This window comes from Monodelphis domestica, chromosome 3 (assembly GCF_027887165.1).
Source record: "Monodelphis domestica isolate mMonDom1 chromosome 3, mMonDom1.pri, whole genome shotgun sequence".
In the NCBI taxonomy this organism is placed as follows: Eukaryota; Metazoa; Chordata; class Mammalia; order Didelphimorphia; family Didelphidae; genus Monodelphis; species Monodelphis domestica.
In genome coordinates, this window is record NC_077229.1 from 125,715,442 (window position 1) to 125,731,871 (window position 16,430).

Genomic DNA, 16,430 nt, shown 5'->3' on the forward strand with positions numbered 1-16,430 from the left:
TCTGGTCTTGGTCTTTTCTTCTGTGCAGGAAACATACTTGATTGACTGTTGTCTCACCTTCACTGTAGATTCTTCTGTCTTCTTGTAGAGAAACATGTATATGAGTCAGATTTATATCCAGTATGGTGTCAGTGTGTGTAAGATTGGTTAAAATTGTATGAGTGTGAGTAAGAGTGGTTAAGATTGTGTGATGTGAGTAAGAATACACGTAAATTTTTCTTTCCTTTGCTGGTATAAGATTTTCTGTGTATGTGTGTGTGTGTGCTATCTTTCATGTTATAGAGAGATAGTGGGTGAGAGTGAAAGAGAGAGAGAAAGTGAGAGAGTAAGGGGTTTTTCTGCTTTTAGGTTTATAATCAGTCTGTCCTATCATTATTTATGCTTCAGCATCACTTTGTTCTAGCCTCTCAGTAGCTTGTTTTTCCCTATTCATGTCAATTTCATTTTGGGTCTGTATATCTTGTGTATGGTCTAGGATGGTTTCTGATTTCATTTCATTTGGGCTAGTTGAAGCATGATATCTATTTTTGTGTTTGTCCCTCTCTTTCTTGCAACAGTGGACTTCTGATTTCCTAGGCATTGGTTCTGAAGGTTGGCTTTTGCCCTCCTCTTTGGAAGCAGTTTGCAATGATGTTTCTGAGATCAAAGAATGGGGCTTTTCCTTCTCAAAAGTCTTGAGCTGCTTCAATTGGCAGTCTGTGGATGGATATTATATTCATCTGGTTTTCCCTGTGAGCTTGCCCCAGAAGCTACAAGCTGTATTCTGGCATATCCCTCATCCCTATATGTGGAGGTTGCTGGGCCTATATCTTGGTGGGGTGCCATCCTTCCCTTCCTCCAGCTGAGGAGAACTTGTTCTGGATGGAAGATGAGGGAAAATGGTTACATCTGCAGTTTTACTTTGTATTCCCCTGGATGAACTGTGCAGATTTCCCCAGATTTGTGATATTATCTCTTTCTGACCTTTTGCCTGGACCAGGTTTTATTTGTGCTTTTCCCTCTGGGTTCTGTAGAACTTCTCAGATGGTCTGATTTTCTTTTTCATGGGTTCTCCCAGACTAGTTTCTCTTCCCCAGTTAAAGACTATGATCTCTAGCTGACTTCCCCTGCTTCTTAGATCACTGGTACAGTACAATGAAGAGATCATATATTTCAGACACAAAGTAGACTTTAACTATGCTATTTTCATGTTTGGGTAAGGTGAGATTGTTTGACTTTTGCTCCAATGGCATTTTTAATCTTGTTTGACTTTAGTGATTGAGGAATGAGGACATTTCTATCCCTTTCTGGTCACTCTTGACTTGTTGCATAAGTATGATGATGTGAAAATTAAGTTGTAACCCCTATTTTTAGAACAGGGCACTTTTAGATTTAATCACTAAAGGTGCAAACATCCCATTTCACTCATTAAGTGGGTGAGGTCTGTGACCCACGTGTGAGATAATGGGTGATGAATCGGAATCGACTGACTGCCTTCTGGGCAATTCTAAAGCAAAGCATCAACTGTGATTGGTAGACGTAAAATTCGGGGAAGACACAGGAAGTGATGCAAAAAATGTCTTTAAAAAGAGCTGTTACTTCCGGTGAGAGTCAGTTCTTCATTTTTTGGAAGTGGAGACAGGAGGAATTCTTCATTCCTTGGAGTGCTAACTGGACCTGAGACCCTGTTTCCTGGTGAAGCTGATAAAGAATCTGCTGACTAGACTGACATGTGGTGAGTTAAAGGCTGACTCGTAACTGCTGGTTTTTCTCTGTAGAGACCAGCCTCAGAGGAAAGACCTACTCTTAAGAGAGAGGCTTCCCCAGGTCCTCGGCAGCTGGCTGAAGCCAACTCTCCCTGCGGGGTGTGTGTGTGTGTGGGGGGGGGGGGGGGGGGGAATGGTGCAGAGATAAATTACTTAGTGCTGAGGCTACATATCTTATCTTATCCTCTCTCTGATTTCTTGCTTCACACTTTCTAATTTTGTAAATTTTGTAATGAAATTGTACATAAAATCTCTTTGGAATTAATTAAATTCCTGGAGACCACACTTTTATAGTATAAAATCCAACTCTTTAAAAATTAACTCCTTGTCCCCCTTACAATGAGATATCAATGATAATGGTTTGAAATCATAGGCATAATCTCTTCACTTGCACTGGCTTATTCTCCATGTCTGAAAAGGCAGTTGATTCAATGGAGGCCTAAGGAACTATTTTAATCTTGGCAGTCAGGATTTGTTATCATGGACTCTGGAGTATGCCAAACTGTAAAGGGCAAAATTATGGTTAAGACTGAAAAAAACCTAAAGTTAAGTAGTCGTCAAGGGAAATCCCAAATAATAAAATACCCAAGTCAGCTGCCAAATTTTATGATGATTTAATTGATATAGTAGAGAAGATTTTAAGAAGGAGGAGGAAGGAAGGGGCTAGTACCGGGCAGGGAGATAGGAGATCTAGAAAGTAAGGTTTTGAGTATGAAGGAGGAAAGCCTGATCTCCAAAGAGACTTAGCTATGATGCCCGAACCTGAAATCAGCTCCAAGGCAAAAGTCACCACCCAACACTCCAAGATGTCAGAACACTTAGCACGCTGCCAGCCAGAGTCGTCTCTCCATGGAAAGAGGAGGGACCAAGAAGTGCCATGCCTTATATGAACGTTTTTACATCATTTTTCTGCATCTAATCTGTACCAATGAGGACTTAGCTTGACTTAGGACAGCCCAGAGGTCTGTCCTTTTTTTATGCACATGTCTGTTGAAGGCCATCTCCTCAGATATTTAAATCTTGAGTTTGATGCAGACCTTCAAAATCTTGTTAAACCGAGTAGGGTGAAGAATGTAGAGTTTCCAAGTTTTTATTCCAAGATTTTATTATTCCAAGTATCTCCATTGTTACTGATCAGGAAATAGTTAAATCACATCTTCTAAAGAATGGTCTGATTAGGGTGGAATAGCTTCGAAATTCACTACTGGAGCAACTCAGTCTCCCTGGGAGCTACCATTCCAAATATTGTTAACCACTCCAACATCTATAAAGGTTGTAGAGAAGGACTCTTGGATTCATTGCTCACATGTAAAGAGAGCATCTTCTGTTGAGACTGATTGACTGTATCCTATCACATGCATTGAAGATAATAATCCATTGACAAGTGGATGCTGTTTTTCAAGAACACATTGAATTCCTGATTTTTTTCTTTTTTCCCTTATTTTTTTATTATAGCTTTTCTTTTATTTTGATTATAATATTTGATTTTTCCCCTTTTCCTCATTTCTTGTACTAAAGTTACATACAATTAAATATTTTTTCCTCTCTCTGCAGTAATATAAGTTTAATAAACACACACACACACACACACACACACATACTTGCTATAATATCAATACATACCCCAAAGTTTTAAACTGTGGGAACCTGCCATTAATTGATAAAATGTTATGGGACTATGATTAATGTTTGTGTCTGATTCCAGAAAATGGGATAAAAACAAGGAGCAGACACAGGAAATACTAATGTGGACTTGAGGTTGCGATGCTTAACATACGTTAAGTTGTAGGACTTCCTTGTATCTACACTCTTTGTGAAGTACTCATAACAAGTACCAAAATTTGACTATCATGCTGGCTCCCTATATCCCTGAGAACAACTAAAAATCAGACCAAGGAATGACGCTTCCCTATCAAAATAGAATTCTAGTTCCTTTCCTTCTTATAGTATGGTAACTTCCTGTAGTCTTGGATGAAAATGGGTAAGTGAAATATTACTGCTTTCTGTCCTACAGACTTGTGGGATAGAAAATTACTTTAAATTGGACCTGTAAAAGGGACTATTATGAATTTATTCTTGCTTACTCAACATTTTATACACATAGATTTTGGTATTTTGATTCTGATTTTGAATTTTAGTTTTTCCTTCACCCCAAAGTTTAACATTCTTCCATATTTTTTCCCTTAATATATTTTTGGTTTTGTTTTGTTTTGATTGTTTTTGAATTCTTTTAATAACTGACTCATATACCCCCATAACTCAACAATGTATCTTGAGCTGAACTGGATTTTTTTTAAACATTCAATTCAGGGGGGATTGTATTTTAATAAAAATCCAAGATTTTGAATGTTTTTTTGTTCGAGAAAGATCTTCAAGGAAGAAGCTTGCTAAAAACTCCTAAATACAGAGAATGAACTGTTGCAGAAACATACCAGAAAACCTACATTCCATTAAGATCAAGAATGAACCTTGGGGTGTAGTTGATTAATGAAGGTTGATTGAACATTTAGTTTGAATGTTCATTCTCAATGCAAAGGGGACTGCCCCCTAATTGGCTTTTGTCAATGCACCCAGCAAAACATTGATCTTGCTCTCTCTCCCTCTCTCTCTCTAACTTCCCCTTTATCTCTAACTATTGTAATTTAATAGCTGGCATGTTTACAAGACCCATCGGGAGAGAGTACTCTTCCTCAGGCCTCAGGGAGGTTATTGTGAATTTCAAAACTATTCCACCCTAATCAGACCATTCTTTAGAAGATGTGATTTAGCTATTTCCTGATCAGTAACAATGGAGATACTTGGAATAATAAAATCTTGGAATAAAAACTTGGAAACTCTTGAATCATCTTGTTGAGCCTCCTCTAGATGCCTTCCAAAACATATCTTTCCTAAAATAGAGTGCTAGGATCTAAACACAATACTCAAGATTGGTGAAGATCTCTTTCCCTCTTAATGCAGTCAATGATGTTATCATATTTTACTATTTTGATATTATATTTCAGTCATTTTGAGAAATAGGAAATTAAATATACTAAAGTAAAATAGATTGAGATGAAAAAAAAAGATGAAGCAACTACCTTTTCTTAGCATACGTGTACAAGATTACTTCCAGAATCAAACATCATAAACTTGTTTGACTTTTAAAACACTTCACAACCTAAACTCTTATCTTTCCAGTTTTATTATATTTTAGTCCCTTCTAGGTATTCTACAATACAGCTATACTGATGCTCAATTGAGGGAAAAAAACATGGCCCATATTGTAGTCATTTGCAAATTTATTCTTTCTCCTAACCAATTCAGGAAATATCTTAAAAACGTTTAAATGTTCAATGAAAATATGGCTCTCTTGTTTCATCTCTATTTTATATATAGAAAAAACAATGATTTTAACTTTATAAAATATTTTCATAATAGATATGCAAAATTTTAAAAATCAACATTTTAATCACTTAGCAGAAGAGAAATAGAGAAAACATATAACTGAAGCTAGCTAGTACTTCTCTTTCAAAAACTCATTCTGTAAATCTCTTACCTTAAATTAAAAGCTGTGCTTAACTCATATTTTTTCAAGAATCATTAATATTTGAAAGTAAAGTTCACTTACCTATTGTTTGAATAATAGCATTCTGGACAATCCTCTCATCATTATCTTTGGTGCTCGTGCTTACATTGACACTACCCATGGAGCCCCGTCTTTCACCAGCCTCAAATTCAACACTGAGACGTAAATGCTTCAGTAAGGTATTGAATACTTCCAGTACTGTGGGGCCTGTAAAACATCATGTATGAGAATAAATGTCTTTTTACAAAATTAGGCTATCAATTAAAAATGAGAATATTTTGTAACCTTCTCTTTGAGAGATTTGGGCTAAACTCTAAGTACACAATCTTAACTATCTGAAGGACTTAAAAAAAAAAACTCTATCATGTTAGTATGTCAGTCAATCAATAAACATTTTTAAAATGACAACAATATAGGCCAAATACTGTGCTGGAGGCTAAGGATACAAACACAAAATGTAAGTTATTTTCTTTCTTCAAGAATCCTAAATTCTTTTTAAAAAATCATACATTCTGCTAGACTAAGGTTATTATTAACCTTCTTTGTGTCATGGACTCCTTAGGCAATCTGAATAAGTCTAGGGATAGTACTATTTGTCAGAATTTTTTTTTAAAACATAAAATACATAGGATTACAAAGGAAACCAGTTATTCTGAAATGCAATTATAAAACAAAAATGAAATTCATGTTCATGGATCACAGTTTAAGAACTCCTGCGATAAAGGGACATAACATTCAAGATGAGTAAATACAAAGCATGTACAAAATAAATAGATGATAAAATATTATAAGCATTTATTAAGTATTTAATATTTGCTAGACATTGTGCTAAGTGCTAGAGATACAAAAAGAAGTCATTGTTCTCAAACAGCTCTTTACTCTGTCTTCCAGGCCTTCAATTTAAGAGGGAGAAGCAAATGAAAGGTACTAAATAGGTCTGAGTAGCAAAGCTGAGGCACTCTCCATGATGATGAGCCTGTCGTGAGAGAGTGGGGAAGATTCAGTGGAGATGACAATGAGTCTCACCAAAGAGAGCAGCTAATAGAGTATAAAGGGATAATATTCACTAACTATTAAGGAAATCAGGAAACCTTACTTGGGCATTTATTAAATACCTATTCTAAGCAAGATACTGTGAACTACATATGATATATAAGTAAAAAAATATATAGCATTTGAACTCAAAAACTGTATTCTACAGGTAAAACAATGTGTATGTCTATAGGTATGCAATATATACAAACTAAATATATACAAAGTAAAATTGAAAAACTTCAGGAGGGAGGCATTAGCGATTAATGGCTAGTGGCACTCTGAAGGAAACTAGGGGTTCTAAGAAGCAAAGTTGAAGAATCAGTACTTTCTGGGTCTCTGGAAAATCCGGTACAAATGTCACAGAAGAGATAGAGTGTTACAGGTAATGAATAGCAAGACCAATTTTGGCTGGAAAGGTATGCTGATGGCAGACTGTCAAAGACTTTATTTGAAAAATTGGAGGCTTTCTCATCTACATGATTTATTGCCTTGTGACTTTGGGTAAGTCAACTTATCCCTTCTGAGCCGGCCATCCATCTTATTGGTCATGTGACCTAGAAATCTCTACTTTTCCTTTTCAGTCACCCAGGTTAGCAAGCCAAGGAACATTTGTGATTCCATGTAAGGTCCCTCAATCTTATCAATTCCATATACTTCCTTCATTTATTCACTACTTTCTAGTCTCAATTTTATAAAAGACTGATATATATTAATTTAAGGTCACCAAGGAATTCAGCTATGTAATTCCTAAATGAAAACTCAAGTCAGCAGTCAACCTTTTATGGAGTTTTTAATTACTAACAGGAGGAAGAAAGGTGAGTGAGAGAGAGAGAGAGAGAGAGAGGGGGAGAGAAGCGAATAGGGTTTAAATACCTCCTCTGCTTAGGTTGGGCCAAAGGCCCAAAGCCTTGGATAGCCGAGGCAAAGAAAAGAGATCAGTCCCTATCACTCACATGACCAAAATGGAGAAACAGTCTCAGGGCCTCCACTCCAAGTACAAGGCTCCAACAACCTCCTTCCCCCACACAGGAAGTCCCCAGACTCCTCAGCTGTCCTCTACCTCACTTCCTGTGTCTCCCTGTGCCAATGGTGGCTCTAGCTTCACCCAGGACCGCCCAGAGGTCTGTCTCCTTTGCACATGTCTGTTGAAGGTCATATTCTCAAATAATTAAATCTTGAGCTTTGCTGCAGCCCTTTCTAAATCCTGTTACCTTGAGTAGGGTGGAGATTGTAGTTTCCAAGACCTGATTCTGTCATTTTAAGTATCTCTATTGTTATTGATCAGGAAATAGCAAATCCCATCTTCTAAAGAATGGTTTGAACAGGGTTGAGTAGTTTTGAAATTCACATAGTTCATACTCTCATTTGACTACTGAATTATTGTTTGTTTCTATATATTTTATCCTTCACAGAGTTATTGTCACTCATTTTCCTCCTCAAAATTCTCCAAATTTTCCATTATATGTAAAATTCAAATAACTTAACCTGATATTCAAAGATCTCCAAGATGTCTCTACTTAGTTCATTGTTCTGCTAAGCTACAGTCAAACTGAATCTCTGAACTTGTCCTATCCTTTTGTAGCTTATTTCTGCTCATAACAAAATGTCTCTCCTAAGCTGTCTTCACAAACAACTCTTGACCACTTTCCAAAGCCCAGACCTAGTGACATCTTTTCCATGAAGTGTTCCCTAATATTTTTCTACTTTTCCCATTTAATAAAGTATGATTTTCAATTTCTAACTTTTAGCGCAATTATTTATACATTCTATATGACATTCTCATATCTCTTGTTCTACATTATAAGTTCCAAGAGGAATGGGATTCTCTTCTTTCCATACCACAAATTTTTGCATATAGTGTTAATAGTCATTAGATTAATCTAAAAATATTTCCTAGAAACAAAAAATGACTATTCAAATTTTCTAGGAAAAAGTATGTGTGTGTATATATGTACATGCATACATACCATAGCTACCTGTGTGTATACATATACACACATACATACAATGAGCACAAAGTATAACAACTTGCATTAAAACTTTTAAGAAAAAAAGCCATGTATTATGATCAAGTTCACTCCCAGAAAACTTTTTCATATGCTGCTAATCCTACAAAAATATTCATTAAACAGAAGAACATACTAAATATTTCCTTCAGTATTACTTACCTATAGATCCTTTAGCAGCAATGGCCACTGCTTCTAATAGAACCTGGATAATCCCGGCTCGAACACGTGGAGAGTCTTTTTTTCGAACATCAAGATGTGCAAGGGTCTCTTGGATCACGTGGTGAGAATACTGTGCCTAACAAAAATAAAAAAAAAAACCAACACCTGACATTTAAAAGATATTTTAGAGGGGGCAACTGGGTAGCTCACTGGATTGAGAGCCAGGCCTAGAGAAGGGAGGTCTTAGATTCAAATCTGGCCTCAGACACTTCCCAGCTGTGTGATGCTGGGCAAGTCACTTGACCCCCATTGCCTAGCCCTTACTACTCTTCTGCCTTGGAGCATTACACAGTATTGACTTCAAGATGGAAGGTAAGGGTTTTAAAAAAAAAAGATATTTTAGATATCTCTCTTATTCTTTAAAAAATTATTTTACTCTATCATGTGAATTTATTACAATTTTCATTAAACAGTTCTTTATTTCACAAAACATTCAAGTTAAGAAAAAGGTGAATTTTTAATTTATCATTTGGAATGTTAAAATTATGCTTATCTTGATCATATCTGTCACTAAAATACAACTGAGTTTTATGTGTCAACATTATTCAAATACTGTCTGCCTTTCAAGGAAAAGTGAATAATAGGAGAAGTTAAGGCCCAGAAAGGCTAAGGGACATACTGGGTTCACCTGAATCCATCCAAGTGTCTACCACAGCATGCTACATTACCTCTAATAATGACTTATATGACTGGGGAGTATATTTTGTCTGTCTCCATTGTTTTAATAAATCAGGATTCTGGGTTGGTGAGGAAGGATTAAGCTTTACCTCTCTGAATCCTCCATTTACTACCACACTTAGTTCATATCACCTTATATACACACATATATGCACACATAGGCAAACATGTATGTATAAATGCATAATGTTCCAAAGACCCAGTTACTCATCCCTTCAAAGAAAGGGGGAAAATGCATTCTTATATCTTATCTTTGGGGCCAATGTTTTTTCCTCCATTTTTTGTTACATGGAGTTGTTCTCTCAGAGGAGAAAGGATATATTAGGAAATGTAGGTGACGTAAAAATGAAAACTATCAGTAAAAATTCATTTTAAAAAGAAATTCTACATAATTATAAAAAAAGATCACTTTGAAAATCACTGATATGACTCCTCTATAACTAACTTATTTTGTAGTCACCTTAACTTGCCCAAGTGGCCTGAAATTTGATAAGTGATTAGGAAAAATAAAGCAAAAGTTAAGAGATCAACTGAATTCAATAGTAAATATTCCATATGGGGTGTTCGAAAAGCCTTAGTGAAATTTTAAGCTACTCTCTATATATTGACTCTCCTTGACTGAAGACTTAAATGACAATTATTCAAAACCATTGTTACTTAGTAATTAAAATAAAGAAACTAAACTTTACCTGAATGGAATACATTATAACTTTAAAGCAATGGACTGCAAATTCATTGGGATCCCATAGGTGGTGATGATCTAAGTGTCTATAAGTAAAAGAAAAATCCATTTTAGCATGATCAAATCTCACAAATATCAACACCTTTTTCCTCTGATGAATAATATACAGAAGCTAAAGTACAAAAAAAAAAGACTCCATTTCTTGAGATTAACCTTTAAGCAAAAGTCAAGCAACCACAACCAAAACCAAAGCCTATTTTTGCTGGCCTCCCCACATCCAGGCAAATAAAAACATTTGAAGTTTAAAAGGAGAAAGTTTAACTTCCAAAATAATTAATTTATGTGAAACATTGCAATCCCCAACAATGCTACATGATCTACTATACTGTAAAATTCAATATTTATGATGAATTTACATAGAATGCAATAATAAAGCAGTCATTCCCAATACAAATAATTTCTATATTTCATATGCATGAAAAACAAGCAAACTAAAATGTCACTTGTCAAAATGAGAAAGCTTTGCAAACTTGAAGAAAATTGATGTTATACAGCCTATATTTCAATTTGTCTATTATTAAAGAAAATCAACTCATGCAAAGGCTGTTTGGCTATCTGTAATGCAATGACTCTGTTTTCTTCATAAAAATAGACAACGAACATAATTATAACAGAGAACCACTGAATGTTTTTTCCCTAATATGCAATGATGCTTAAATAAACCATTATTATAATTTTGACAAGCTAGACTCTAGACTTTAATACAAAACTAGATATAGTAATAAGACATAAAACAGTAAAGTAGAAAGAAGTGGCAAAAAAGGGAAGCAATCATCTAACCACAAGTGGAATGATAATGAATCAACAACAACAAAATAAGATAATACATTGAGCAAAGGATAAAAAAAACATAAAACCTCAATTCTGCATATTATTAAGAACAAGGATGAAATAAAAAAAATTTACAAGGAAAAAAGCATTAAATATAAAGAGCTTAAACTTTACTGAATAATTTTCTTAAAGATCTAAAATATATTCAGTCCTTTAATTTATGGCTTCTATGGGAGAAAGAATGTGAAAAGAGAAAAACATGAGTTGAATAAGAAGGCAATCATGTTGGTGATTCCCCCCGACCCCCCAAAGTTATATGATTCAAGTCATCTGCTCGGTTCTTTCCTCCACTCCTCTTGGAATTGAGGAGCAAGTCAATGTGGTTTGGTTTATACATGTATTATCATGCAAAACATATTTCCATATTCATTTTTGTAAGTGAATAATATTATAAAACCAATCCCCCCAATATACCAAAATAAACAATATTTTTTTCATCTGTACTATTCTCTAACACAGTGGTTCTCAACCTCTCAATTTGTAGCAATGAGAATACATAATGCATATCAGGTATTTACATTCCAAATCATAACTGTAGCAAAATTACAATTTTGAAGTAGCCACCAAAATAATTTTTTGGTTTGGGGTCACTGCAACATGAGGAACTATATTGCGGGGTCACGGCATTAGAAAGGTTGAGAACCACTGCTTTAACAGTTCTTTCTCTAGAGGTAAGTAGCATTCTTTTTCATAAATCCATAAGAATTGTCCCAGATCATTGTATTGCTATTAATACTGAAGTTTACCACATTTGATCATTCCATATATTTCAGTTTCTGTGATTAATGTTCTTGTGGTTCTGCTTATTTCATGTTGCATCAGTTCATGTAGGTCTTTGCAGCTCTTTCTGAAATCATTCTATTTATCAATCTTTAGAGCACAATAGTATTCCATCACCATCATATACCACATTTTGTTCAGCCATTCCCCAACTGAGACATCCCTTTAGTTTCCAATTCTTTGCCAAGACAAAAAGTGCAGCTATAAGTATTTTTGTATAAACATATCTTTTCCCATTTTTAAAAAAACTCTTTGGGATACAGACCCAAAGGTAGTGCTAGACCAAAAGGTATGCATTCTTTTATAGCCCTTAGGGCATAATTCCAAATTGCCCTCCAGGAGAGTTGAATAAATTCACAACTCCACCAGCAATGCATTAGCATCCTAATTTTGCCACATTTCCCCCAACAACTATTATTTTCCTTTACTGTCACATTGGCCAATCTGAAAGGTATATGGAGTTTTTATTTTAATTTGCATTTTGCTAATCAAGAGGGATCTATAACATTTTTTCATAAGACTAGCTTTGATTTCTGCATCCGATAACTGCTCATTCATATTCTTTGACCATTTATCAATAGGGAAATGATTTAGATTCTTACAAATTTGACTTAATTCTTATTAAATTTGAGAAATGAGAACTTTATCAGAGAAATTTATAATAAATTGTCCCCAGTTTGTGGCTTTTCTTCTAATCTTGTTTGTATTTGTTTTGTTTGTACGAACCCCTTTTAATTTAATATAATAAAAAAGCATTGATTTTACATCTTGTAATGTTCTTTAACTTTTTCCTAGTTGTACAAAAGTTTTTTATTTGTTTTGATAGGTATGGCACTGAGTTAAGTAAATTAATTTTAGGAAGGATTGTCATTATTATATTAACCTGGCCTACTAACTCATGAGCAATTAATGCATTTCCAATTACTGAGATCTAATTTTATTTGTGTGAAAAGTGTTTTGTAATTGTGTTCATTTAATTCCTGTGTTTGTCTCAGGGAACAGATTTCCAAATATTTTATATTGTCTAGAGTGATTTTAAATGGATTTTCTTTTACTAAAGTCTTGCTGCTGAGCTTTTTTTGAATTATACAAAAATGCTGATGATGAATTTATGTGGATTTTGCATCCTGTACCTTTGCTGGTTTTAAATTTTTTCAACTAGCTTTTTAGTTGATTTTCTATGATTCACTAAATACACCATCATATCATCCACAAAGAGTAATAGTTTAGTTTCTTCCTTGACTACTTTAATTCCTTCAATTGCTTTTACTTCTCTAATTGCTAAAGCTAGCATTTCTAATACAATATTAAATAACAGTGGTGATAATGGGCATCCTTGTTTCTCTCTTTATCTTTTTAGGAAGCCTTCTATCTTATCCCCATTGCAGATGATACTTGCTGATGGTTTGAAATAAATATTACTTATTAGACCCTTTTATTCCTATGCTTTTTAGTGTTTTCAATAGGAATAGGTAGTGTATTTTGTCAAAGGATTTTTTTTCTGCATCTATTGAAATAATCATGAAATTTCTGTTTGATTATTGATATAATCAATTATCCTAATGGTTTTCCTAATTTTAAGCCAGCCTTGCATTCTGAATATAAAATCCACATGGTAATAATAAATAATCCTTTGTCCTGTATTGCTATAGTTTCTTTGCTAGATTCTACATGAATGTTCATTAAGGAAATTGGTCTGTAATTTTTTCTGTTTTTGGTCTTCCTGGTTTAGGTATCAGCACCATATTTGTGTTATAAAAAAAATCTGGTAGGATTCTACCTTTGCTTATTTTGCCAAAAATTGTATTATTTGGATTGATTGTTCTTTAAATGATTGACAGAATTCACTTGTGAATCAATCTGGCCCTAGGGATTTTTAATTTGTTTAATTTCTTTTTCAGAGATAGGTTTATTTAACCTCTTTTGTCAATATAGGAATTTAAATTTTTTGTAAATATTCTTCCATTTCCTAGATTGTCCATTCTAGATTATCAAATTGATCGCCATATAATTACACAATATAGCTCCTAATAATTGCTTTAATTTCCTATTCCTTAGAAGTGAATTTTTCATTTTTGATACTGGTCATTTTGATTCTCTTCTTTTTTAAAAAAAAATCAGATTAACCAATTCTCCATTTTATTTGTTTTTTTTTTCTTCCATAGAACCAGCTCTAGGTTTTATAAATTCAATATTTCATTTACATTCATTTTTATTAATTTCTCCTTTTATTTTTAGGATTTTCAATTTAATCTTTAAATACAGATTTTTAATTTGTTCTTTTTCTAGATTTTTAATTGTATGCCCAAAGAATTCTAATTTTTCTCTATTTTGGTGATATAAGCACTCAGGGATAAGTTTTCCTGAGTACTGCTTTGCCTGTAATCCATAAATTTTGATATGCTGTCTCCTCATTGTACTACTCTTCAATGAAATCAGTGGTTATTTCTATGATTTGTCCTTCAAACTACCAGTTTTGAAGAATTAGTTTTTAATTAATTTTTCATTGGCTTCTCCATGAACCGTTAGTAATTATAATTTTTATTGCATTATGATCTGAAAAAGCTACATTAATTATTTCTTCTTTTTTGCATTTAATTGTGAAGTTTTTATGCCCCAGTACAAGGTCAATCTTAGTATATGTGCCATGTGATTCCTTTTAATCCCTATTCAATTTTCTCCAGATATCTATGATAGCTAACTTTTCTAAAAATTCATTTACTTCTCTTGTTCATTTCATATTTTTTTTTGTTTAAATTTAGCTAGTTCTGAAAGGGAAAGGTTGAGATCCCCCACTAGTATAGTTGAGGTCCCCCACTAGTATAGTTTTACTATCTTTTTCCTCCTTAAGCTCCTTTAGTTTCTCCTTTAAAAACTGGAGGCTAAACCATTTGCCTAAATACTGATTTTTCTTCATTGTCTATACTGCGTTTAATGAAGGTGTAATTACCTTCGTTATTTTTCTAATCTTTTTTTTGCTTTATTTTTTTGCTTTAGCTTTGTCTGAAAGCACATTTGCTACTGTGTGTGTGTGTGTGTGTGTGTGTGTGTGTGTGTGTGAGAGAGAGAGAGAGAGAGAGAGAGAGAGAGAGAGAGAGAGAGAGAGAGAGAGAGAGAGAGAGAGAGAGTTGAAACCCAAAAGAGATCCTGCTCTCACACCTTACTTTTTACTCTCTTTGTGTCTACCTGACTCAACTGGGTTTCTTTTAAACAACATAAGGTAAGATTCTGGTTTTCAATCTACTTTGGTTATCTGCTTCCCTTTTATGGGTGAGTTCATCACATTTACAGACAGTTATGATTACTATGTGTTTTCTCCTCTATCTTGATTTGCCATTTTAATCCTGCCCTTTCTCCTTTTCCCCTTTCCCTCTATACCAGTGTTATGTTTTTAGTGATTCCTTCCCTTGTATTATTCCCATCACACCCCTTCTTATTCCCCTTCTACTTCTCTCTACGGCAAGAAATGATTCTATACCCCAGTGAATCTGGCCATTCTTCCCTTTCTGAAGCAATTCAAATAAGAGTAAGGTTTAAGTAATATCCTCATATTCCCCTCCAATGTAATAGTTTTTTCTTTTCTTTTCCCCAATGCCACTTTATGATATAATTTATCCCATTTTAGTTCTCTCTTCCAATTTCTCTTAATAAAATCCTCTTAGTACAGCCCTAGTTTTTATTTTTTACCTATCTTCCAGAACAACTTACTACCATACCCTCTGACTATTACTTCTCCTAACTACTATAATAATGATAACAATTTAAAAGAGATATAAATATCATCTTTCCATACAGGTATATAAATAAATTGAACTTATTGAAGCCCTTAATTTTTTTCTCTTTCTTATTTATCTTTTTATGCTTCACTTGTATTTTGTATTTAGACATCAAATTTTCTGTTTAAATCTACTCTTTTCTACAGGAATGCTTGGAAATCTTCTATTTTATTCAATGACCATACTTTCCCCTAAAAGAATATAGTCAGTTTTGAGTTTTGATGGGTTAGGTCATTCTTGGTTGTGAACATAGTTCCTTTGCCTTTTAGAATATCATATTCTAAGCCTTGATGTCCTTCACAATGTGGAAGCTGCCAGATCCTCTGTAAGCCAGACTGGGGCTCCATGATATCTGAATTGTTTCTTTCTGGCTGCTTGCCATGTTTTTTCCTTGGCCTCATAGCTCACACTGGCTATAACATTCCTGGGCAGTTATCATTTAGGGATTTACTACAGGTGATCTGTGGTTTCTTTACATTTCTATTTTACTTTATTGTTCAAGAATAATAGGGCAGTTTTCTTGAATAATTTCTTGTAATATGATGTTTAGGCATTTTTTTGGTCATGACTTGCAGGTATTCCAATAATTCTTAAATGATCTCTTCTGGATCTATTTTCCAGATCAGTTGTTTGTTCAATAAGATTTCATATTTTCTTCCATTTTTTTCATTCTTTTGATTTTTAAAATTGTTTCTTGATGTCTCAAGAAGTCATTAGCTTCTACTTGCCCAATTCTAATTTTTAAAGACTGAATTTCTTCTATGACCTTTTGTTCTTTCTTTTACATTTGGTTCATTCTTTTTTGCCCATTTATCCAATAGGTCAATTCTTTTTTTTTTAAAAGAACTCTTCTTCATTGGATTTTTATGCCTTTTTCCAGTTGACCAATCTTTCTTTTTTAAGCTTTTATTTTATTTTTGTATTACTTTCATTTCTTTCTCCAATTTTTTACCTGTCTTATTTGATTTTTGAATTCCTTTTTGAGTTCTTCTAGAGCTTGAGGCCAATTCCTGTTTATTTGTTTAAGTTTTGCAAGTGGTTGCTTGAATC

The 16,430-nt window shown here is 33.9% G+C and overlaps 1 protein-coding gene across 7 annotated transcripts in view; it reads right to left on the reverse strand.

The window, feature by feature from the left end:
* EFR3A (EFR3 homolog A) overlaps positions 1–16,430 on the reverse strand; it is a 158,049-nt gene that overhangs the window by 60,131 nt on the left and 81,488 nt on the right. For all 7 annotated transcript variants that reach the window (XR_008917500.1, XM_007488344.3, XM_056823078.1 and 4 more), the window contains 3 exons: positions 9,941–10,019; positions 8,514–8,649; positions 5,353–5,517 (listed from right to left, as the gene is read on the reverse strand). Coding sequence is in view for 6 of the 7 variants with exons in the window: in XM_007488344.3 (XP_007488406.1) it covers positions 5,353–5,517; positions 8,514–8,649; positions 9,941–10,019 (380 nt within the window). In the remaining variant the exon portion in view is untranslated. The remainder of the gene's footprint in view (positions 1–5,352; positions 5,518–8,513; positions 8,650–9,940; positions 10,020–16,430) is intronic.